We start from the raw sequence: 26,554 nt of genomic DNA, 5'->3' as shown, positions 1-26,554 counted from the left end.
CTCAGAGGCAGAGAAATACAGGGTCTTCCTCTGTTCAAAGGAATCTCAGACACTCTGGAGCCAGTGGTCAGTGATAAATATTGGGGTGTGTATCGATCTGATAATTATGGGATATATATTTTGGCATCGTAGCAAAGGAACGAACATGCAGCATTCACTCACATCACTGTAAGTCAATTCAAACCCCTTCAACTTAATAACGAGTCCGATGGATGATGCTATCCAGGCCATGGTTGCTCTCTATGTAAAGGTAAAATAGTTATAGGAAACATGACCACAATATCTCCCACCTGGGACCGCCAGGGGCGAAGATATCCTGAAAGTTAGGGATCTCATTTTCTAAAGCCCTAGCACATCATACGACCAAGCCCCCATATGAGTTCACCAAGGGGAGGTATGAGGGCGTAACCTTGGCTAATAAAAATCAGAGGTTACGGGTCTGTCATTGCTTCCCTCCGCTAAGCTCTGAGCCATTTCCGTGACATCAGGATTAGCAAGTTTCTTTCGTTATCCCTTTTATTTTATGTGACTGTATTTATCGTATTGTTTTGTTCCCATTTTGTACCATAATATATATACATATATACATATACACATATACATATACACACATACACATATATATATATACATATATACATATACATATATATACATATATATATATACATATATATATATATATACACACACACATATACATACATACATACATACACATATATATATATATATACACACACACACACATACCCTGCCTGCCATCGCCGCCATCTGCTCATGTCCACCATTACTTGGTGTATTGCTAATACAAATATGGATATCTTATAGCCTACATATTGTAACATTGTTTATATGCTTTGATAAAGTGTGGTCATGAGACCAAGTGTGGAATGTACTGCAAATATGGTTGTCTGAATCCAAGCACTATAATATTGCAATATACTGCAGTGTAATACTGATATACTCTTATACTGATAGGTTCTTTCACATGAACTGTCCTTGATGCATGCTATCCACAAAGTGTTTGCTAGGTGTCAATGCAGTAAGACAATGTTAATTGTTCTATGGTCTATGAAGTTGTGTGTTTCAAAGATTCATTATCCTGATTTGTACACAAGTGACCACTGTGTAAATGTGTGTACACTTACCATTATGTTCCATGAGAAATACACAGATCTATTGGCTAAAACAATGTTTATGGGTAAACTTCTCGAGATTACAGAACCTGGCCAATTCTGTATTATTGACGAATCAGACTTATAAACATTAACCAGCTTTATGCTTCCATTGTCTAAACCTTATAAAAGTCACTGGAATCATGATACAGACAGAAGCTTTCCTGTGTAGACTTCTCAGGGGTTCTCTGTCAATTAGACAGATGATGCTCATAAACTCCTAGATGAAGAAACCATAAGTTGTACCTGCACTGATGTGTGGTGTTGTATGTACAGTGCAGACCAAAAGTTTGGACACACCTTCTCATTTAAAGATTTTTCTGTATTTTCATGACTATGAAAATTGTACATTCACACTGAAGGCATCAAAACTATGAATTACCCCATGTGGAATTATATACTTAACAAAAAAGTGTGAAACAACTGAAAATATGTCTTATATTCTAGGGTCTTCACAGTAGCCACCTTTTGCTTTGATGACTGCTTTGCACACTCTTGGCATTCTCTTGATGAGCTTCAAGAGGTAGTCACCGGAAATGGTCTTCCAACAATCTTGAAGGAGTTCCCAGAGATGCTTAGCACTTGTTGGCCCTTTTGCCTTCACTCTGCGGTCCAGCTCACCCCAAACCATCTCGATTGGGTTCAGGTCTGGTGACTGTGGAGGCCAGGTCATCTGGCGTAGCCCCCCATCACTCTCCTTCTTGGTCAAATAGCCCTTACACAGCCTGGAGGTGTGTTTGGGGTCATTGTCCTGTTGAAAAATAAATGATGGTCCAACTAAACGCAAACCCGATGGAATAGCATGCCGCTGCACGATGCTGTGGTAGCCATGCTGGTTCAGTATGCCTTCAATTTTGAATAAATCCCCAACAGTGTCACCAGCAAAGCACCCCCACACCATCACACCTCCTCCTCCATGCTTCACGGTGGGAACCAGGCATGTAGAGTCCATCCGTTCACCTTTTCTGCGTCGCACAAAGACACGGTGGTGGGAACCAAAGATCTCAAATTTGGACTCATCAGACCAAAGCACAGATTTCCACTGGTCTAATGTCCATTCCTTGTGTTCTTTAGCCCAAACAAGTCTCTTCTGCTTGTTGCCTGTCCTTAGCAGTGGTTTCCTAGCAGCTATTTTACCATGAAGGCCTGCTGCACAAAGTCTCCTCTTAACAGTTGTTGTAGAGATGTGTCTGCTGCTAGAACTCTGTGTGGCATTGACCTGGTCTCTAATCTGATCTGCTGTTAACCTGCGATTTCTGAGGCTGGTGACTCGGATAAACTTATCCTCAGAAGCAGAGGTGACTCTTGGTCTTCCTTTCCTGGGGCGGTCCTCATGTAAGCCAGTTTCTTTGTAGCGTTTGATGGTTTTTGCAACTGCACTTGGGGACACTTTCAAAGTTTTCCCAGTTTTTTGCACTGACTGACCTTAATTTCTTAAAGTAATGATGGCCACTCGTTTTTCTTTACTTAGCTGATTTTTTCTTGCCATAATACAAATTCTAACAGTCTATTCAGTAGGACTATCAGCTGTGTATCCACCAGACTTCTGCACAACACAACTGATGGTCCCAACCCCATTTATAAGGCAAGAAATCCCACTTATTAAACCTGACAGGGCACACCTGTGAAGTGAAGACCATTTCCGGTGACTACCTATTGAAGCTCAACAAGAGAATGCCAAGAGTGTGCAAAGCAGTCATCAAAGCAAAAGGTGGCTACTGTGAAGACCCTAGAATATAAGACATATTTTCAGTTGTTTCACACTTTTTTGGTAAGTATATAATTCCACATGTGGTAATTCATAGTTTTGATGCCTTCAGTGTGAATGTACAATTTTCATAGTCAAGAAAATACAGAAAAATCTTTAAATGAGAAGGTGTGTCCAAACTTTTGGTCTGTACTGTACCTGCCCATGCAGTGTTGTGAAGACTTCCAGGGGTTTCTCTGTCTTGGTGAAATTGCTTCTCTGATCTTCCAGACGGATGATGTTTAAAAGCTCCTTGGTAATGAAGTGAATATATATATATATATATACTTAACCTTTGTATTATAACATATACAGAAGTGTATGCAATATCATCATATCATACTATTCCTTTAATTATGTATTTTACCTTTTAAATCAACTATTATAAATAAAATTGCGTTATATCGCAAAGGCTTGCCTTCTTTAACCCTTTTACCACCCAAGGTGGTTTGCACGTTAATGACCGGGCCAATTTTTACAATTCTGACCACTGTCACTTTATGAGGTAATTACTCTGGAGCTTCACCGGATCCCCCTGATTCTGAGATTGTTTTTTCGTGACATATTGTACTTCATGATTGTGGTGACATTTCTTCGATATCACTTGTATTTATTTGTGAAAAAAATGGAAATTTGGCGAAAATTTTGAAAATTTTGCTATTTTCAAAATTTGAATTTTCATGCCCTTAAATCAGAGAGATCTGTCACACAAAAGAGTTACTAAATAACATTTCCCACATGTCTACTTTACATCAGCACAATGTTTAGAACCCAATTTTTTTTTTTTTATTAGGGAGCTATAAGGGTTAAAAGTTGACCAGCGATTTCTCATTTTTCAAAAAAATTTACAAAACCATTTTTTTTTTAGGGACCCCATCACATTTGAAGCGACTTTGAGGGGTCTTTATGACAGAAAATACCCAAAAGTGACACCATTCTAAAAACTGCACCCCTCAAGGTGCTCAAAACCACATTCAAGAACTTTATTAACCCTTCAGGTGCTTCACAGGAATTTTTGGAATGTGGAAGAAAAAATGAACATTTAACTTTTTTCACAAAAATGTTACTTTAGACCCATTTTTTTTTTTACTTTCGCAGGGGTAACAAGAAAAAATGGACCCCAAAATTTGTTGTGCAATTTCCTCTGGGCACGCAGATACCCCATATGTGGGGAAAAAACACTGTTTGGGCGCACGGCAGGGCTCGGAAGGGAAGGAGCGCCATTTGAATTTTCGATTGTAAAATTTGCTTGAATAATTAGTGGACACCATGTTGCGTTTGGAGAGCCCCTGATGTGCCTAAACAGTGGAAATCCCCACAAGTGCCCCATTTTGGAAACTAGACCCCCCAAGGCACCTATCTAGATGCATAGTGAGCACTTGGAACCCCTAGGTGCTTCACAAATTGATTCGTAAAAATTAAAAAGTTTTTTTTTTTCCACTTTTTACGAATCAATTTGTGAAGCACCTGGAGGTTCCAAGTGCTCACTATGCATCTAGATAGGTGCCTTGGGGGGTCCAGTTTCCAAAATGGGGTCACTTGTGGGGGAGCTCCAATGTTTAGGCACACAGGGGCTCTCCAAACGCAACATGGTGTCCGCTAACAATTTGAGAAGATTTTCCATTGAATTTGTTAGCGGACACCATGTCGCGTTTGGAGAGCCCCTGATGTGCCTAAACAGTGGAAACCCCCCACAAGTGACCCCATTTTGGAAACTAGACCCCTCAAGGATTTTATTAAGGTGTATAGTGAACATTTTGAACCCAGAGGTACGACAGAGAATTTGATAACATTAGGTCATCATATTGAATAAGTTGTCATTAGTCTTGAGCGCAAGTGCTCGCTACTTGAGTTTGCATCGGGTACTCAGGTATGCACCATGTACAGCGTGTGCTCGAGTGACAAGCTCGATTCCCTGCCCCGCATGTTTCACGGTTATTGGGCACCCAGAAAAAAACATGCGGGGATCGCTCGTGCATGGCAGGCAATCCCCGCAAAGTTTTTTTTGGCCGCGAAGCATATGGGGCGGAGACTCGAGCATGTCACTCAAATACCCACGATAATCAATGCATACCCGAGCACCCGATGCAAACTCAAGTAGCGAGCACTTGCGCTCAACACTAGTCGCCATATCGTCATCTTTTTTTCTTACTTTTGAAAAAAATCCCAACCCCAACCCTAACCCTAACCCCAACCCTAACCCTAGCCCAACCCTAACCCTAGCCCAACCCTAACCCTAGCCCAACCCTAACCCAACCATAACCCTAGCCCAACCCTAACCCTAGCCCAACCCTAACCCTAACCCTAGCCCAACCCTAACCCTAGCCCAACCCTAGCCCAACCCTAACCCTAACCTTAGCCCAACCCTAACCCTAGCCCAACCCTAACCCTAGCCCAACCCTAACCCTAACCCTAGCCCAACCCTAACCCTAGCCCAACCCTAACCCGAGAGTTTACTTTTTACGCCGTTCCTCGTGCGGTATAAATGATTAGACGACTTTATTCTTCGGGTCGGTGCGATTACAGTCATACCAGAATCATATCGGGTTTTTATGATTGACAGCTGTCACACACTAAAAGAAGCATTTCTTGTAAAATCTAGTTTTTGCATCGCCATATTTTGAGAGCTATAATTTTTCCATATTTTGTCCGACAGAGTCATGTGACAGCTTGTTTTTTGCGGGATGACTTGACGTTGTTATTGGTGCCATTTTCAGGCACGTGACATTTTTTGATCGCTTTCTATTCCGATTTTTGGGAGGCAGAATAAACAAAAACCAACAATTCAGGAATTGTGTTTTTTTTTTGTTTTTTTTTATTCTGTTCCGTGTGTGGTAAAATTGATAAGGCAGCTTTATTCTTCGGGTCAGTACGTTTACAGCGGTACCACATTTATATTGTTTCTCTATGTTTTGGCGCTTTTACACAATAAAAGCTATTTTATAGAAAAAAATATATTTTTGCATCGCTTTATTCTGAGAGCTATAACTTTTTGATTTTTCGGCTGATGGAGCTGTACGGCGGCTTGTTTTTTGCGGGACAAGATGATGTTTTCAGCGGTACCATTTTTATTTATATTAGTCTTTTTGATCGCGTGTTATTCCATTTTTTGTTTGGCGGTATGACGATAAAGCATTGTTTTTTGCTTTGTTTTTTATTTTTATTTTTTACCGTGTTCACTGAAGGGGTTAACTAGTGGGACAGTTTTATAGGTCAGGTCGTTCCGGACGCGGCGATACCAAATATGTGTACTTTTATTGTTTGTTTGCTTTTTTTTCATAATAATATTTATTGATGGGTACATGATATTTTTATTTTTGGTGGATTATTTTTTTTATTTTTTTTTAAATATTTTTACAATTTTTTTTTTTTTTTTTCCACTTTGAGAGTTTTTACACTTTTTTACTTTGTCCCACTCTGGGACTTTAACTTTTTTTATTCTGATCGCCTGCACAGCATATGGATGGAGCACCATCCCTGTGCCATGCAGGCAGTCAGCGCTGCACAGTGAGAACATTGTGTGGTCGTGCACTGCGCATGACCAAACAATGTTCCTGCTGCCTGGTGACCCGGATGTTGTCATGACGACATCAGGTCGTCATGGCAACACCCGGGAAGCCGCGGCAGACAGCGCTGGAGGCCGGAAGAGGAGGTGAGTATAACGATCACCTCCCCTTGCCACCGCAATGCTGCAATTGACTTAGATCGCAGCATTGCGGGGGTTAATGTGCCGGGAGCGGTGCGGGACCGCTCCCGGCACATAGTACCGGGTGTCAGCTGTGACAATCAGCTGACACCCGGCGGCGATCGCGCCCGCACCGCCTGTGCGCGCGCGATCGCGATGACGTACTAATACGGGTCAGGCTCTTAAAGCCCAGGGCACAGACGCGTATTAGAACGTCATGGGCTGTAAAGGGGTTAAAGCCGTATCCAAACTTTAGTGTCAAAAACTTGGCAAAACACTTGGGTCTCCTCATGAACTGGTACAACCATCGTAACATTAGAGGAGATGCCATTACCTTCCGGACCTGGACCTCGCACCTGCCTGTCTGTTTAATACACAGCCGACGTCAGGAGGGGTGCTGTATGTAATGTCCCTGCACCCCCCTCCTCCACCCTCATGTTACTAATGAACGAAACCATTCATGACCCAGACCCGTCCTGCGGCAGACCACCCCCAACCTCCCGGTCACCCAGCCGACAGCAGACCCCTAACCGGCCCACGGCAGACCCCTGTACCTGACACGCGGCAGACCCCCGTACCTGACCAGCAGCAGACCCCCCTCCCCCGCACCAGATATGCGGCAGACCCCCATACCTGCAGCACAAGTTTCTGCATCTGTGTGGTCTTTCTGCCCAGACTGGCGGTGGTCGTTGGGCCAGCAAGGAAGGCCGTCCACAGGTTTAGCAGCCTGGTCCCAGTTGTCAGCCTCCTGGAAGAGAAGAGTCAGACAGTGGGGTGAGCGGCCAAAGCGGGAAGAAGAGATGGCGGCACAGAAGCAGGAGAGAGATGGCGGCACAGAAGCAGGAGAGAGATGGCGGCACAGAAGCAGGAGAGAGATGGCGGCACAGAAGCAGGAGAGAGATGGCGGCACAGAAGCAGGAGAGAGATGGCGGCACAGAAGCAGGAGAGAGATGGCGGCACAGAAGCAGGAGAGAGATGGCGGCACAGAAGCAGGAGAGAGATGGCGGCACAGAAGCAGGAGAGAGATGGCGGCACAGAAGCAGGAGAGAGATGGCGGCACAGAAGCAGGAGAGAGATGGCGGCACAGAAGCAGGAGAGAGATGGCGGCACAGAAGCAGGAGAGAGATGGCGGCACAGAAGCAGGAGAGAGATGGCGGCACAGAAGCAGGAGAGAGATGGCGGCACAGAAGCAGGAGAGAGATGGCGGCACAGAAGCAGGAGAGAGATGGCGGCACAGAAGCAGGAGAGAGATGGCGGCACAGAAGCAGGAGAGAGATGGCGGCACAGAAGCAGGAGAGAGATGGCGGCACAGAAGCAGGAGAGAGATGGCGGCACAGAAGCAGGAGAGAGATGGCGGCACAGAAGCAGGAGAGAGATGGCGGCACAGAAGCAGGAGAGGGGTGCGACCAACGGCCGGGATCACAGACAGAAATATATATACTGTATACACACATATAAAGGGGCACTCTGACTAAGACTACAGCCCCATCCTATGTACAGCACCAAGTACAGGAGACACCAGCAGTATCAGCCCCCCCAGTGTATACAGCTCCCACCCCCCCGTGTGTATACAGCTCCCACCCCGCCGTGTGTATACATCCCCCGCAGCAGAGTCGCAGCACGTTAATACTGTGAGGGATGAGGTTTTCCACCGGGGGTCTGTGGGTGAGGGGGGGCGCTCACAGCCGGGAGGACAAGTTTGGGGGTCACTCACCTTTTAAAGTTGAAAAGTGGTAGAGACGTCTGCCCCAGCAGCTCCGGACCCCTCCTCTGCTTATTGGTGTCTGGGGAGCCCCCGCTGTTAGGGTTTAATATGCCGAACATCTTCAGATGCAGGACGGACTCCAGAGGAAGCTGCGCCATCGCTACCGGGAAGATGATCCTGCAAGATCAAGAGCAACCGTGAGTACCGGCCCCGGATTATGGCAGGTAATCCACAACGCCGCGAGTACCGGCTCCGGAGCACAGCAGGTAATCCACAACACCGCGAGTACCAGCCCCGGAGCACAGCAGGTAATCCACAACGCCGCGAGTACCGGCCCCAGAGCACAGCAGGTAATCCACCTCACCGCGAGTACCGGCCCCGGAGTAAAACAAGTAACCCACCACACCGCGAGTACCGGCCCCGGAATAAAACAAGTAATCCACCACACCGCGAGTACCGGCCCCGGAGTAAAACAAGTAATCCACCACACCGCGAGTACCGGCCCCGGAGTAAAACAAGTAATCCACCACACCGCGAGTACCGGCCCCGGAGTAAAACAAGTAATCCACCTCACCGCGAGTACCAGCCCCGGAGTAAAACAATTAATCCACCACACCGCGACTACCGGCCCTGGAGTAAAACAAGTAATCCACCACACCGCGAGTACCGGCCCCGGAGTAAAACAAGTAATCCACCACACCGCGAGTACCAGCCCCGGAGTAAAACAAGTAATCCACCACACCGCGAGTACCAGCCCCGGAGTAAAACAAGTAATCCACCTCACCGCGAGTACCGGCCCCGGAGTAAAACAAGTAATCCACCACACTGCGACTACCTGCCCCGGAGTAAAACAACTAATCCACCACACCGCGACTACGGCCGCGGAGTAAAACAAGTAATCCACCACACCGCGACTACCGGCCGCGGAGTAAAACAAGTAATCCACCACACCGCGAGTACCAGCCCCGGAGTAAAACAAGTAATCCACCTCACCGCGACTACCGGCCCCGGAGTAAAACAACTAATCCACCACACCGCGACTACCGGCCGCGGAGTAAAACAAGTAATCCACCACATAGCGACTACCGGCCCCGGAGTAAAACAAGTAATCCACCACACCGCGAGTACCAGCCCCGGAGTAAAACAAGTAATCCACCTCACCGCGACTACCGGCCCCGGAGTAAAACAATTAATCCACCACACCGCGACTACCGGCCCCGGAGTAAAACAAGTAATCCACCACACCGCGAGTACCGGCACCAGCGACCATTGATTCTCTCGATTAATGTAACGGTCAGACTGATCCGATGTCATCTGAGTGTGATCCGCTCTATCACATGAGGGAATCACAGCGGAGAAGACACAGGACTTACTGTCTCCATCTTCTCCGCTGCCGGCGTCTGCGGATGTCTGACCGCACCGTGATCACACTCGAGTGCAGTGCGAGGTTTTACTCGCAGCCCTAGACTAGTAAGTGTGAGTATGATCCGATCAGCGGAGGCCCCGCAGCCGGCGGCCATTGTTCTCTCATGCCGGATCGCAGCTCCGCAGGGCCCCATAGTATAACACATCAGAGGCCTAAGACATGTGCTCCACCACGAGTACAGCGGGTGTACGTGGCAGGCTGTACGTGGCGGACGTACTTGGAGGGCGTACGTGGCAGGCTGTAAGTGGCGGACGTACATTGAGGGTGTACAAGGCAGGCTGTACGTGGCGGACGTACGTGGAGGGCGTACGTGGCAGGCTGTAAGTGGCGGACGTACATTGAGGGTGTACAAGGCAGGTACGTGACGGACGGACGTGGCAGGCTGTACGTGGCAGACGTATGTGGAGGGCGTACGTGGCAGGCTGTACGTGACGGACGTACGTGGAGGGCGTACGTGGCAGGCTGTACGTGGCGGACGTACGTGGAGGGCGTACGTGGCAGACGTACATTGAGGGTGTACAAGGCAGGCAGTATGTGACGGACGGACGTGGCAGGCTGTACGGGGCGGATGTACGTGGAGGGCGCACGAGCAGGCTGTATGTGGCGGACGTACGTGGAGGGCGCACGAGGCAGGCTGTACGTGGCGGACGTACGTGGAGGGCGCACGAGGCAGGCTGTACGTGGCGGACGTACGTGGAGGGCGCACGAGGCAGGCTGTACGTGGCGGACGTACGTGGAGGGCGCACGAGGCAGGCTGTACGTGGCGGACGTACGTGGAGGGCGCACGAGGCAGGCTGTACGTGGCGGACGTACATGGAGGGCGTAAGTGGCAGGCTGTACGAGGCGGACGTACGTGGAGGGCGTACGTGGCACAGGCGGTGACTCCCCCCGATCCCCGGGTACTTACAGCTCGTCCCACTTCACCAGGTAGAAGAAGCTCTTGTAGGTTCCCACCTTCTTGGACTGGACGGGTTTAAACAAATCTCTCCCGTTATACAGCAGCGAGCAGACGAGATAATACTTCTCCAGACTGAAAGAAGAAGAGACATGAGGATGAGTCACACAACACCAGGTACAGCCGCCGGCAGGGTCCGCACACCTCCACTAATAGAGACCACCTATATGGAACGGAGGGGGTCTCGGCACCTACAGCAGCTGCCGTCACGGCACAGAGCAGACATTGGGGACAGAAGGGTTGGGCAGCAGGATTCCAACATGCCCTATCCTCGGGCTTTTTAAGGCCAAGTTCACACAAGCTTATAAAATAACCATCAGTTTCATCCAGAAGAGGCGGATGATTTTTTTCTGACTGGTCATCCGTGTACAATGTGAATAATTGGCAGGACCATGTACAGTCGCCCATGTTACACAATTCTCCGCACCCAGAGACTGGAGGACAAGGATGAGACGGGGACGGCTACAGGGTCTTATCTCACACGGCCGGCTGGGGCCCGAGTCTTTTCCATGGACAGCGATTGCGTGAACCTACCCTACGGGCGATAAACCGCCACCAGCGAAGCCTGAGGGGGCAGAGAAGTTTGTCAGCGGCTTCTCTCCCCACTGAAAACACAGGCATGCGGGCGTGGTGTCTGAACGTGGAGCTGAGCGGACGCAGCGTCGCTTCTCTCCTGGCCCGGACGCCTAACAGCGGCTACAAGCACAACGAGTCGCTGCCTACTGCGGAGACGCAGCGCGGGCAAGGTGAGCGAGGGAAGCCGCGCCGGCCGGCAATATGTGGCCACGAGGTGGAGACTGCACCTCCGCTCCTGAGTCACCAGCGCTGGCAGGGAGCAGGCATGGCGGAAAGGGTTGGCACCATTGAAATTGTTCCAAAAAATGAAGTTTATCTCCCAGATAATAATTGGAATTGCACATAATTTTTCTCATACACAGGATTATTTCCGTTGCGCGTATTGGAACAACACAAAAGCAGGGAATAAAAAGGAAAATTGGACATAATTTCACACAAAACCCCAAAAAACGGGCCAGATAGAACTGTTGGCACCCTTACAAAATTGCAGGTGAACAACTTTGTTTCCAGCATGTGATGCTCGTTCACACTCACCTGTGGCAAGTAACAGGTGTGGGCAACATGAAAATCACACCTGAAAGCAGATAATAGGGGAGACTGTCTCAATCTCTACACTGTGTGCCACACTAAGCATGGAGAGCAGAAAGAGGAGAAGAGAACTGTCTGAGGACTGGAGAACCAAAATTGTTGAAAAATATCAAAAATCTCAAGGCTATAAATACATCTGCAGAGATCTTAATGTTCCTTTGTCCAATGTGCACAACGTAATCATGAGGTTTACAACTCATGGCGCTGTAGCTAATCTCCCTGGACATGGACGGCAGAGAAAAATTGATGAAAGGTTGCAACGCAGTATAGTCCGGATGGTGGATAAGTAGCTCCAATTGAGTGCCAAAGAAATTCAAGCTGTCCTGCAGGCTCAGGGTACATCAATGTCAGTGCGAACTGTCTGTCCACATGTGAATGAAATCAAACGCTATGGCAGGAGACCCAGGAGGACCCCACTGCGGACACAAACAAAGGATCTAGACTGTAGTTTGCCATAATGTACATGAGGAAGCCAAAAATCCTTCTGGGAAAGAGTATTGTGCACAGATGAGACCAAGATAGAGATTTTAGGTACAGCACATCGTTCTACTGTTTACTGAAAACGGAATGAGGCCTACAAAGAAAAGAACACCGGACCTACAGTCAAATATGGTGGAGGGTCACAGATGTTGAGGTTGTTTTGCAGCCTCTGGCACTGGGTGCCTTGGCTGTGTGCAAGGCAACATGAAATCTCTGGATTACCAGAGGATTTTAGGTGGCAATGTAGAGCCCAGTGTCAGAAAGCGGGGCTAATGTCCTAGGTCATGGGTCTTCCATCAGGACAATGACCCCAAACATACTTCAAGAAGCCCCCAGAAATGTATGGAAACAAAGCGCTGGAGAGTTCTGAAGTGTCAGCAATGAGTCCGGATCTAAATCCCATTGATCACCTGTGGAGAGATCTTACAATTGCTGTTGTGAGAAGACGTCTTCACATATGAGACCTGGAGCAGATTATAAGAAGAGTCCAAGATCGCAGCTGAGGAGGAAGAAGCTGATGGTTATAGGAAGCGACTGATTGCAATTATCTATGTCACAGGGTGAAATCAAATATTAAGGAAGGGGCAACAATTTTGTACGGACCATTTTTGGGGTTTTGTGTGAAATTATCTCCAATTTGCCTTTTTCTCAGTCTTTTTGTGTTGTTCCAATATACACAAAAGGAAATAATCATGTGTATAACAAAATACACTGCTCAAAACAATACAGGGAACACAAACACCAGAATATAACTCCAAGTAAATGAAACTTCTGTGAAATCAAACTGTCCAATTAGGAAGCAACACTGATTGACAATCAATTTCACCTGCTGTTGTGCAAATGGAAGAGACAATAGATGGAAATTATTGGCAATTATCAAGACCCCCTCAATAAAGGAGTGGTTCTGCAGGTGGGGACCACAGACCACATCTCAGCACCAATGCTTTCTGGCTGATGTTGGTCACTTTTGAATGTTGGTTGTGCTTTCACACTCGTGGTAGCATGAGACGGACTCTACAACCCACAGAAGTTGCTCAGGTAGTGCAGCTCATCCAGGATGGCACATCAATGCAAGCTGTGGCAAGAAGGTTTGCTGTGTCTGTCAGCGTAGTGTCCAGAGGCTGGAGGCGCTACCAGGAGACAGGCCAGTACACCAGGAGACGTGGAGGGAGCCGTAGGAAGGCAACAACCCAGCAGCAGGACCGCTACCTCCGCCTTTGTGCAAGGAGGAACAGGAGGAGCACTGCCAGAGCCCTGTAAAATGACCTCCAGCAGGCCACAAATGTGCATGTGTCTGCACAAACGGTTAGAAACCGACTCCATGAGGGAGGTATGAGGGCCCGATGTCCACTGATGGAGGTTGTGCTCACAGCCCAACACCGTGCAGGACGCTTTGCATTTGCCACAGAACACCAGGATTGGTAAAGTGGCCCCTGGCGCCCTGTGCTCATCACAGATGAGAGCAGGTTCACACTGAGCACATGTGACAGACGTGACAGAGTCTGGAGACGCCGTGGAGAGCGATCTGCTGCCTGCAATATCCTTCAGCATGACTGGTCTGGCAGTGGGTCAGTAATGGTGTGGGGTGGCATTTCTTTGGAGGGCCGCACAGTCCTCCATGTGCTCGCTAGAGGTAGCCTGACTGCCATTAGGTACCGAGATGAGATCCTCAGACCCCTTGTGAGACCATATGCTGGTGGGGTTGGTCCTGGGTTCCTCCTAATGCAGGACAATGCCAGACCTCATGTGGCTGGAGTGTGTCAGCAGTTCCTGCAAGATGAAGGCATTGAAGCTATGGACTGGCCGCCCGTTCCCCAGACCTGAATCTGATTGAGCACATCTGGGACATCATGTCTCGCTCCATCCACCAACGTTGCACCACAGACTGTCCAGGAGTTGGCGGATGCTTTAGTCCAGGTCTGGGAGGAGATCCTACAGGAGACCATCCGCACATTCAACTTTGTACAGAACAAAGTATTCAATGAGAAGATTTCATTCATTCACATCTCGGAGGGGGGATTTCACTGTTCCCTGTATTTTTTTGAGCAGTGTATGTGGAATTGTGATAATTATCTGGGAGAAAAACTTCATTTTCGGGAACAATTTCAATGGTGCCAACACTTTCAGCCATCGCTGTAGTAAGGGCAGGTAGAGTATTTTCAGGCTTCGTTATAACTTAATGATAACGTTTTAATCTGCGATGTCGGATTAAGCAGCATAGACACACGATTCCTCCATTCTGTCAGAAAATGTCAGATTTGCAAATACTTATAGACGTCTCTATGGGGTAGATTATATTTAGTTATAGACGTCTCTATGGGGTAGATTATATTTAGTTATAGGCGTCTCTATGGGGTAGATTATATTTAGTTATAGGCGTCTCTATGGGGTAGATTATATTTAGTTATAGGCGTCTCTATGGGGTAGATTATATTTAGTTATAGGCGTCTCTATGGGGTAGATTATATTTAGTTATAGGCGTCTCTATGGGGTAGATTATATTTAGTTATAGGCGTCTCTATGGGGTAGATTATATTTAGTTATAGACGTCTCTATGGGGTAGATTATATTTAGTTATAGACGTCTCTATGGGGTAGATTATATTTAGTTATAGGCGTCTCTATGGGGTAGATTATATTTAGTTATAGGCGTCTCTATGGGGTAGATTATATTTAGTTATAGGCGTCTCTATGGGGTAGATTATATTTAGTTATAGACGTCTCTATGGGGTAGATTATATTTAGTTATAGGCGTCTCTATGGGGTAGATTATATTTAGTTATAGGCGTCTCTATGGGGTAGATTATATTTAGTTATAATCTACCCCATAGTGACGCCTATAACTAAATATAATCTACCCCATAGAGACGCCTATAACTAAATATAATCTACCCCATAGAGACGCCTATAACTAAATATAATCTACCCCATAGAGACGTCTATAACTAAATATAATCTACCCCATAGAGACGCCTATAACTAAATATAATCTACCCCATAGAGACGCCTATAACTAAATATAATCTACCCCATAGAGACGCCTATAACTAAATATAATCTACCCCATAGAGACGTCTATAACTAAATATAATCTACCCCATAGAGACGTCTATAACTAAATATAATCTACCCCATAGAGACGCCTATAACTAAATATAATCTACCCCATAGTGACGCCTATATTTAGTTATAGGCGTCTCTATGGGGTAGATTATATTTAGTTATAGGCGTCTCTATGGGGTAGATTATATTTAGTTATAGGCGTCTCTATGGGGTAGATTATATTTAGTTATAGGCGTCTCTATGGGGTAGATTATATTTAGTTATAGACGTCTCTATGGGGTAGATTATATTTAGTTATAGGCGTCTCTATGGGGTAGATTATATTTAGTTATAGGCGTCTCTATGGGGTAGATTATATTTAGTTATAGACGTCTCTATGGGGTAGATTATATTTAGTTATAGGCGTCTCTATGGGGTAGATTATATTTAGTTATAGGCGTCTCTATGGGGTAGATTATATTTAGTTATAGGCGTCTCTATGGGGTAGATTATATTTAGTTATAGACGTCTCTATGGGGTAGATTATATTTAGTTATAGACGTCTCTATGGGGTAGATTATATTTAGTTATAGGCGTCTCTATGGGGTAGATTATATTTAGTTATAGACGTCTCTATGGGGTAGATTATATTTAGTTATAGACGTCTCTATGGGGTAGATTATATTTAGTTATAGACGTCTCTATGGGGTAGATTATATTTAGTTATAGGCGTCTCTATGGGGTAGATTATATTTAGTTATAGGCGTCTCTATGGGGTAGATTATATTTAGTTATAGACGTCTCTATGGGGTAGATTATATTTAGTTATAGGCGTCTCTATGGGGTAGATTATATTTAGTTATAGGCGTCTCTATGGGGTAGATTATATTTAGTTATAGACGTCTCTATGGGGTAGATTATATTTAGTTATAGGCGTCTCTATGGGGTAGATTATATTTAGTTATAGGCGTCTCTATGGGGTAGATTATATTTAGTTATAGGCGTCTCTATGGGGTAGATTATATTTAGTTATAGGCGTCTCTATGGGGTAGATTATATTTAGTTATAGGCGTCTCTATGGGGTAGATTATATTTAGTTATAGACGTCTCTATGGGGTAGATTATATTTAGCTATAGGCGTCTCTATGGGGTAGATTATATTTAGTTATAGACTTCTCTATGGGGTAGATTATATTTAGTTATAGGCATCTCTATGGGGTAGATTATATTTAGTTATAGGCGTCTCTATGGGGTAGATTATATTTAGTTATAGACGTCTCTATGGGGTAGATTATATTTAGTTATAGGCGTCTCTATGGGGTAGATTATATTTAGTTATAGACGTCTCTATGGGGTAGATTATATTTAGTTATAGGCGTCTCTATGGGGTAGATTATATTTAGTTATAGGCGTCTCTATGGGGTAGATTATATTTAGTTATAGGCGTCTCTATGGGGTAGATTATATTTAGTTATAGGCGTCTCTATGGGGTAGATTATATTTAGTTATAGACGTCTCTATGGGGTAGATTATATTTAGTTATAGACGTCTCTATGGGGTAGATTATATTTAGTTATAGGCGTCTCTATGGGGTAGATTATATTTAGTTATAGACGTCTCTATGGGGTAGATTATATTTAGTTATAGGCGTCTCTATGGGGTAGATTATATTTAGTTATAGGCGTCTCTATGGGGTAGATTATATTTAGTTATAGGCGTCTCTATGGGGTAGATTATATTTAGTTATAGGCGTCTCTATGGGGTAGATTATATTTAGTTATAGACGTCTCTATGGGGTAGATTATATTTAGTTATAGGCGTCTCTATGGGGTAGATTATATTTAGTTATAGGCGTCTCTATGGGGTAGATTATATTTAGTTATAGGCGTCTCTATGGGGTAGATTATATTTAGTTATAGACTTCTCTATGGGATAGATTATATTTAGTTATAGGCATCTCTATGGGGTAGATTATATTTAGTTATAGGCGTCTCTATGGGGTAGATTATATTTAGTTATAGACGTCTCTATGGGGTAGATTATATTTAGTTATAGGCGTCTCTATGGGGTAGATTATATTTAGTTATAGGCGTCTCTATGGGGTAGATTATATTTAGTTATAGACGTCTCTATGGGGTAGATTATATTTAGTTATAGGCGTCTCTATGGGGTAGATTATATTTAGTTATAGGCGTCTCTATGGGGTAGATTATATTTAGTTATAGGCGTCTCTATGGGGTAGATTATATTTAGTTATAGGCGTCTCTATGGGGTAGATTATATTTAGTTATAAATGAAGAGGAGGAGGGTAAATTCCTCCTTTTCATATAAATCTTCAATTGATTTAATGCCCAAAAGTTTCCAATTCTTCAGTTTAAAGAGTTCTCCACTACTAGGACAACCCCTTCTGGGTCTAAATGTTTGGCCCAGATAAAATACCTGTACTCCCCTCCTGAGACGGGGCCCTTGTATCGGTGTGGGCACTCACGGTCCTGGGGACCCGTGAGGTTGTTGTGACATGTGATGCCCGGCGATCAATCATCGCTGGTGTCACTGTCTCCGCCTTCGTACGGATTGACTATGAAGAGATAGTCCGGGCTGCAGCTGATCTCTGACTTGCTCTTCATGTTCAAAACATCCAAAGGTGGGGACACAGTGACGCCAGAGCTGATTGGGTGGTCTCAACAACCGCACGGGAGCCCCGGGACCGGAAGAGCAAACACCGCTGGAACAGCACCGGCACGCGAGAGGAATACAGGCTTTAGTATTTTATACTAAGAAGGATTGTCCTAGCAGTGGACAACTCTAGAAGGTCTGGCATACATGGCTCTAAAGTCTATAGGCGCTTTAAAGCGCACAGTTTGTATAGAACCCATGTTCTGTAGCCATCTTACAGCCGCAAAACATGCGGACGCGGGGACTTGACCATATCACTCGTGCACCCGCGATACTCTGAGCGTACCCGAGCACTTGTGCTCATCGCTACAGTACACCCCATACCGCTAAGGCGGCGTCTGCCCTCAGTGATTACATATGATTTGTTGGGGTCCAGGACGTTGTATGATAATAGATGAGATATTAGAAGCTCCTACTAAAAGGGTCTGTCACTTGTTGTCCAGAGCCGCTCGTCATCGTTGGTCCACATGTCTGCAGCTCAATAATATCGCACCCCGCGGGGCGTCATTCTTTATTCATAGGGATATACAGTGCACTCCAGGTTGTTTCTGCCGTCAAATATATTTCAAAATAATAGCTTGTATTTCTTTTAAGATATTCATTGGAAAAACTATAGGGAGTGTGGCAAGATGACTCACTCGGACGCTTTTGGAAGTAGACTCAGGAACCGGGTTTTCTCTGCAGGCTTTATTTTATGGCATAAAGCCCCGCAGATCCAGCAAAAATAAATACGGCCTTACTGGCAAAACAAAAAATAAATGATAGCAGAGTCCATAGGAGTGTGGGGTTCGCCCACACAGGATGTAGCACAGCTTTCAGCTCCTTCCTGGAGCTATAGCTTCCCAGTCTGGAGACCTTGCCTCCCCAAACACAACAGAAAAAAAAAATAGTGACTGAGCATTTAAGCTTGCTCAGCCACACCCTGTGGGGAAGTATGGTGAATGACTTCCCACCCAATCTTTGTCATTCACACAAAACCACACCCTTCAAAATGGTGATTACACCCCTAACACAACATGCTAGGGAAAACGTTCTAGGTTCAGTTCACACAGGCTAACAGCCATAGTGACACATACCTCCCCTCACATATAACACCAGTGACTGTCACATATTCCCCCCCTCTGCCCGAAGCCAGGGATTTGGGCACCTTCAGACACCAGACAGGAAATTCTAAAGAGGGCATCAGCGTTCCCGTGTAACTTCCCAGGCCTATGCTCCTCGTGAAGAACCATCTAGTTACCCAGGCATTTTTACCTCTCTTTTTTCTCAACCATCAAAAAGGGACATGGTCTGATACCAGTCTAAATTTCCGGCCTAGTAAGTAGTATCTCAGTGTATCTATGGCCCATTTTATGGCTAAGCACTCTTTTTCTACTACTGCGTAGTTTCTGGCAGGATGAGAGCTTCCGGCTCAGATAAATGGGGAAGAACATCCCATCCTCTAGCTCATGAGAGAGTACGGCTCCTAGGCCAACTTCTGAAGTGTCCGTCTGGACCACAAATTCTTTCTTAAAGTCTGGTGTGGCCAGGACCGACTGCTTACACAGTGCTAGCTTCAATTGTTGAAACGTCGTCTGTTTCCTCCATCCACTTCTCCATGGATGATCTGGTGCATTTTAGAAGATCCATAAGTGGCACGGTCATCATGGCAAAATTTCGGATAAACCGCTGGTAATATCCCACAATTCCCAGGAACGCTCTCACTCGCTACTTGGAGAGAGGTGGCGGCCAGGTCTGGATTGCCTCCACTTTATTGACTTGTGGCTTTATTTCGCCTCTCCCGACGACATAGCCCAATTACTTGGCCTCCTCCTTTCCAACGGCACATTTTCTCGGATTTATAGTAAATCCCGCCTTCCTCAGTAGATGACTAGCCCAGTCTGGGCTAAAGACGACAATGTTGTCAAGACAGGCTGCGGCATACTTCTTATGTGGGGTTAGGATCCGATCCATAGCCCTCTGGAAGGTGGCTGGGGCCCCCTGTAGTCCGAACAGCATCCGAGCGTATTGAAAGCACCCATCAGGTGTCGAGAAAGCAGTCTTCTCCTTGGCCGTCTGAGACATGGGGATCTGCCAATAGCCCTTCGTTAGGTTGAGGGTGGTAATCTACCTCGCCGGTCCAAGCCTCTCGATGACCTCGTCGACGCGGGGCATCGGGTATGCGTCTCACTTGGACACCTCATTCAGCCGGTGGTAGTGGTTACAAAACCTCCACTCTCCGTTGGGTTTTGGCACGAGGACGACAGGGCTCGACTATCCACTCTTTGACTCCTATCACACCGAGGTCTAACATCCTCTTCACATCGGCCGAGATCACCTCGAGGTGTGCTTCAGGAATCCTGTACTGCTTCAGGGTCACCCTTACATGCGGCTCTGTTAGCACGTCTGTTCTACCATCTGGGTATGCCCTGGCAACTCTGAGAACAGGTCCCGATTCTGCTGAAGTAGTTCTGGACACTGTGGCTTCTGGGCTGTCGAAAGGGTCTCTGCTATCGTGACATCTTCCACCTGGCCTTCGGGAGTGGTTCCCAGGCAAGGAGCTCCCACAGGTTCCGATCTCACCACGGCTTGAGCAGGTTTACATGGTACAACTGGTGTAGCTTTCTTTGGCCAGGCTGGTGGACTCAGTAGTTCACTTCACCGAGCTTCTCCACCATCTCATACGGGCCTTGCCACTTGGTCAGGAACTTACTTTCAAAGGTGGGAATGAGAACCAGAACGCGATCCCCAGGCTGGAACTGTCTCAGTCTTGCCGACCGGTTATACGCCCTCGCCTGGGCTTCCTGTGCCTGCAGATGTTTCGTCAAGATGGGCATCACCTTCGCCATTTTCTCCTGAAACTGGGCGACATGTTCGATGGTGCTCCGGTGGGGCGTGACCTCGGCCTCCCAGGTTTCCTCGGCGATGTCTAGGAGACCTCTTGCATGCAGTTCATACAGGAGCTCAAAACGGAGAGAAGCCAGTGGAGACTTGAGGAACGTCTCTGATGGAGAAAAGTAGAAATGAGAGCAGGTAGTCCCAGTCTCACCCATCCTTTTCAACGACCTTCCTGAGCATCGCTTTTAAAGGTATTGTTGAAGCGTTCCACTAGGCAGGCCGTCTGCGGATGGTAAACGGAGGTCCGAATCTGGGCAATCTGAAGGACTCTGTACAGCTCCATCATCTTGCTCATGAAGGGGGTTCCTTGGTCTGTCAAAATCTCTTTTGGCAGACCTGTACGAGCAAAAATATGGACCAGTTCTCGGGTTATACTTTTACTGGACAAGTGTTCCTTAGGGGTACTGCTTCGGGGGACCGGGTCGCATAGTCCATGACCACCAGGATGTATTGGTGGCCCCAGGCCGATTTAACTAAGGAACCCAAAAGGTCAAGGGCAATCCTCTCAAAAGGGAACCTCTATTTTTCTCAACCCCTTGGTGTCCCCCTAGAATATGTGAGTGGGCCATGTCTAATACCCTCTGACGGTATGGCCCTGGAACTAACAGCTGTTCCACTACCTCTTCACCTTTTAGTTTGGTCACCCGGTATAATAGCTCTCCCTGAACTGCAAAGTGTGGGTACCTGGAGTCCGCCCCCGGCTATGAGCAACACCATTACAAACATTAACATTGTCCCACGCCCCTTTCAAGGTCAAGTCCCGAACTTGAGCTGACAAAGTTCTCTCCGGGCACCTCTAATTCAGGGAGGTTGGCCACCTCGTTCACAGTCTCGTCATCGTCGCCGACAAGGACACACAATGGGAACTCATCCACTTCTGATGTCGGCCGGGGTATTTCTCTGGGGTCCTGGCTTTTGTCCACGTGCCTCTGTCTGAATCCCTTCCGCCACGAGTTTCAGAACAAGGGAAAATCGTGCCCCAATAGGACAGGATGTATCAGGTCCTTGACCACCCCAACCTCGTGGGATTGGGAGCCACAGTCTGTTCCGGGTGTCACTCTGGCCACTGGGTAGATCTTGGCGTCCCCATGTATGCATTGGACGCCAACAGATTTGGTAGGGATCAGCTGGTGGGGAAGGGTGGCACTGATTAAGGTCATCAGACTCCCTGTGTCCAACAGCCCCAGGACCATCACTCCATTAACTGATACGGCACACGCCTGCGGCCCCTCGCCAGGTTGACAAACCACACTGCAGGCTGGGTAAGCATAATATAAACAGTCTGCCTAGGCTGCAGTCCATTGGCTCTGCAGACATATGACACTGGACAGCTATGTGTCCCAGATTGTGACACCGCCAACAGGCCACATCCTTTACAGTCCTTGTGGCACCTTCAGTGGAAGCGGGATGCCCCCCAGATGTGGCTCTGAACCCCTTGTGTGGTGAACCCGCCCCCTTTTGGGCACTCCAGTAGGGGAAGGTGGCTATGTTGGGTCTCCCTAGGGATTTTTCGACCACTTGGTACCTATCTACCAGACCAACGAGGTCGTTTGCATTCCGAGGGTCGCCCTTTGCAACCCAGGTCTGCACCAGCGTGGGTAGGGAATGGATGAACCTGTCCATCACCACACGCTCAACTGTCTGGGCAGGAGAGGAAGACTGGCTGCAACCACTTCTGGACTAGATGAAGCAAGTCAAACATCTGTGAGCATGGAGGCTTGTCGCCAGCATACGCTCAGTGGTGGACCCTTTGCGCTCTGACAGACACAGTCACTCCTGAGAGTGCCAATATCTCCGTTTTTAATTTGGCGTATTCCTTTGCGTCTTGCAAAGTCAGATCATAATAGTCCTTCTGTGGCTCCCTGGTCAAATCTGGCACCAGAACCTCCGCCCACTGCTCCAGCGGCAATCTCTCCCGTTCCACCACTCTTTTGAAAACAGTCTGGAACGCCTCAACATCATCCCCCGGGGTCATCTTCTGCAACGCTCTCCTTACCATTTTCCTGACGTGTGCGTCATCACCTGGACTTGTTGGAGCCGTTGCCTTGCCATGGACCGCCTCTGCAAGTAACCCGATCTGCTGCTGCTGTTGATGCTGTTTCTGGAGCTGGATCTGTTGCATCAGCAGCTTAGTGGTCTCTTGTTGTTGCTGTAGCTGCTATCGGTGCTGCTGCATGCTCTGCTGGCTTTGCACCAGGTGCTTAATTAGCTCTTACATGCTGCCGGACGTCTATTGCTGGCTGACAGCCTTCACCCAGGACATCCACCAGACTCTGTAGCAGGTACACGTGTTCCTGGAATCTGGCCCGCATTCTCCACCAACTGTGGCAAGACTACTCACTCAGCTGCTTTCGGAAGTAGACTCAGGAACCGGGTTTTCTCTGCAGGCTTTACTGTATGGCATAAAGCCCGCAGCTCCAGCAAAAATAAATACGGCCTTACTGGTAAAACAAAAGCTAAATGATAGCACAGTCCATAGGAGTGTGGGGTTCGCCCACACAGGTTGTAGCACAGCCTTCAGCTCCTTCCTGAGCGATGGCTTCCCAGTCTGGAGACCTTGCCTCTCCAAACACAATAGAAGAAAAAAATAGTGACTGAGCATTTAAGCTTGCTCAGCCACACCCTGTGGGGAAGTATGGTGTATTTCTTCATACGTAACAAATCGCCTTTTTTTTTTCCTTAAGTACTCACAGTTCAGTGACAGCATTTTATTTAATGAAGGTGTTAAAGGAAACCAGCCAGCAGGAATGTCCATGTTAAACTATAGGTATGGGCAGAATGGCGCTGTCATACTGAATACATACATTTAGTGTAAAAATCGCGGCCTGGTTTTTGTTAAATCAGAATGATGAATTTTGGTTTCCTTAGTGCTTCAGGACGGGACTGTGGGCAGGGACTTAGGCTCACAGGGCTCAGGCACGGCCCCTCCGGCTGCATTCATTTAAAGTTTGGGCGGGCACCATCTTAGCTGTGGGCGGAGCTCACGGTGGTGCGGTCTTCATGAAAATGGCGCCGGAGGAGGAGCATAAGCAGAATGAGATCTCGGCTCGTCAATTGCTGGAGTAAAATATAAGTGGTGGGAGTGGACACCCCTGCCTTGTGCCATTGTAATGCATATATATGTGATATCAGTATATAAGTGGTGATAGTGGACACCTAAATGGAGAATTTATTTGATAGGATTCCTGATACCAGAACCAAGGCAGACGGCTTAGAATATAATAAAGTAATCGCTTTAAATATATTACTGGCGAATCCAAATCTGGGCAATAACTCAAAAAGGACCCCCAGTGTACTAGGTGGACCGCCGATAGGGGCAGAGAAGGGGCCCGAACTTTCCCAACATACGGATGAGATCAATCGCCCTTCTTCTGCCATCTAGCGTTTGTCTGGATCTGGTCCCTGTGCCCCGGGGACGGGACAACGTCTGAGGTCGGCATTTATTAATGATATTGGCCTGAAGTTATTCGCTTGCTCCGGTGTTTTGCCCGGTTTAGGAAATGGAGATCTCATCGTCTGGATCACTTCTTCTGGAATTTAAACCTGTTTCAGATAGATTTTGAAAAACTAATAATAGATGTGAGGACAATATTGTCTCGTTATCCCATCATGTCCGGGGGGGATTTGTTATTTTAGCTGGTTTAATTGCTAGTTGTATTTCCGCCTTAGTTATAGGCTTATTCTCTGGGGTATTGCTGGTTATTACTGATCCGATCAGCGTTGGGCTGTGGTGTCAGATTATCTGTCCGGTGGTTGCAGCGAGATACTCGGCCAGTGTTAGGCTGAGTTCACATGATGCGTTTTTCATGCGTTTCCGCGGCGTTTTTGCAGTTGCGGAAACGCATGAAAAACACATGGTAGAAGGGCAGCAATGTTCCCCAATGGAAATCCGCATGTGCTGTGCCCATGATGCGTAAACGCTGCGGTCAAAAATCCGCAGCATGTCAATTAATTTTGCGGAAACGCTGCTCTTTTGCCGCCATTGACTTGCATTAGACCGCATGGAATCCGCATCACTGTATATGTTGATGCGCTTTTCATGCGGTCTAATGTGCGGATGGTACCCGGGTGTGGATGAGAGGACTCGCATCCAGACCCAGGTACCATTAAAAAAAAAAAGAAGAAAATAAAAAATATATATATTCTCACCTTCTGACGGCCCGCGCTGCGTCCTGCCGGCTTCCCGCGCACTTCGCGGTTGAATGAAGGACCTTCGCTGACGTCAGAGTCATGTGACGGGTCACGTGACGCTGACGTCGGAAGGTCCTAAAGTCTTCACTGCCGGCAGCCGGGACCGATGAAGCCGGACACCGGGGGCCATCAGAGGGTAAAGTATAGATTTATTTTTTATTTTTTGACATTCACACACTATATAAATCCATGCCGGCTGCATGGATTTATATAGTGTGAAGTTGACAAGCACTTTCCAAGTGATGCTAAAATCGCTTGGGAAGCGCTTGTCAACCCGCATGCGGAAATGAAAGTGAAGAACGCTTCATTTCCGCATGTCCCTGGCAGGAAACCGCATGTACAATCCGCATGCGTTATTTCCTGCCAGAGAGATGCAGAAACACTCAGGAAAAAATCCTGAGCATTTCTGCATCGTGTGCACATACCCTTGGCGATAGCTTTAGGATTAGATCTCATTGTTGCTCGTCCTTTGTTTTCTTAGTCTAGCTTTGATATTACTCGCTAATACTTTGCCGGCTTTATCCCCTGCCAGCACTGTTTGCTTTCCTTCTCCGCAGATTCCACTCATCCTTGTAGTGACGTACTTGGTACAGCTCGTATCTGGAGTCGTGTCGCTTCCATATACCGTGGTTGAGGGTTGTGCTCATGGACGTGCTCTTTGGCTTCACACCCACTTATATCGACTTTGTACCCCACTCACTGGTAGGAGCCACATCTGCTGAGCTGTTATAATATTCCTTTACCATTTCTGGTAATTGAGGTTTGACATTGCATGAGAATATTATGTCAGGGTAAAAAAGAATATATATTTTCTCTACTTTTACACGCTTTGCTTATGTACTAACCACCATTTTGTGTCTCATAACAATAAGCTTTCCTTGCTACGTGTTACTTAGATCGAAACTTATGCTAAGATGGCGCCGGTATCAGCCAGCACCTGTTTCAGAGAAATGAAACCGAATCATCAACTGACGGTTGTCTGCCCAGAGACTGAGTTAAGGAGACGTGGACCAATCAGGAGTGGCCGGATACTAGACATTTATGGCTTACCCCGCCCCGAATACTCCATTTATGGCTTACCCCGCCCCGAACAACCCCTTTCCCCTCCCCATTATGTAGTGTATTTAAGTTTGTGCATGCGGAAATAAAGACGGAACATTGCTGAGATCGTGGCTTGCCAGTAGTCTTCTGAGCATGCTCTGAGTTTGAACCAGCTTGTTGTCTGACTCATTCTTTGAATGGTTGACCCATGCTCATAGCCTTAATTTGGAGTGACTGGAGGACGAGTGGAATGTCGCTACGACCCCGACAATTACATCATTGCTGATGCTCCACGGAGGGGATGTCGGATTGTTGGACGTCTCTCTCGTTTGGCACCAGACAGGAGCGGGGTCCGACCAGGTGATATTTTGCAGTAGCCATTTGTCTA

General features: G+C 46.9%; 1 protein-coding gene across 4 annotated transcripts in view; it reads right to left on the bottom strand.

Moving 5' to 3' along the window:
- PIK3C2A (phosphatidylinositol-4-phosphate 3-kinase catalytic subunit type 2 alpha) overlaps nucleotides 1-26,554 on the bottom strand; it is a 252,274-nt gene that overhangs the window by 36,886 nt on the left and 188,834 nt on the right. For all 4 annotated transcript variants that reach the window (XM_073659041.1, XM_073659039.1, XM_073659042.1 and 1 more), the window contains 3 exons: nucleotides 10,649-10,771; nucleotides 8,325-8,492; nucleotides 7,244-7,358 (listed from right to left, as the gene is read on the bottom strand). In XM_073659041.1, coding sequence (XP_073515142.1) covers nucleotides 7,244-7,358; nucleotides 8,325-8,492; nucleotides 10,649-10,771 — 406 coding nt within the window. The remainder of the gene's footprint in view (nucleotides 1-7,243; nucleotides 7,359-8,324; nucleotides 8,493-10,648; nucleotides 10,772-26,554) is intronic.

The sequence above is a fragment of the Phyllobates terribilis genome, unplaced genomic scaffold (genome assembly GCF_046119375.1).
Source record: "Phyllobates terribilis strain yellow unplaced genomic scaffold, ASM4611937v1 Scaffold_13__5_contigs__length_258822181, whole genome shotgun sequence".
NCBI classification, from domain to species: Eukaryota; Metazoa; Chordata; class Amphibia; order Anura; family Dendrobatidae; genus Phyllobates; species Phyllobates terribilis.
This window is presented reverse-complemented; position numbering and strand designations above follow the sequence as displayed.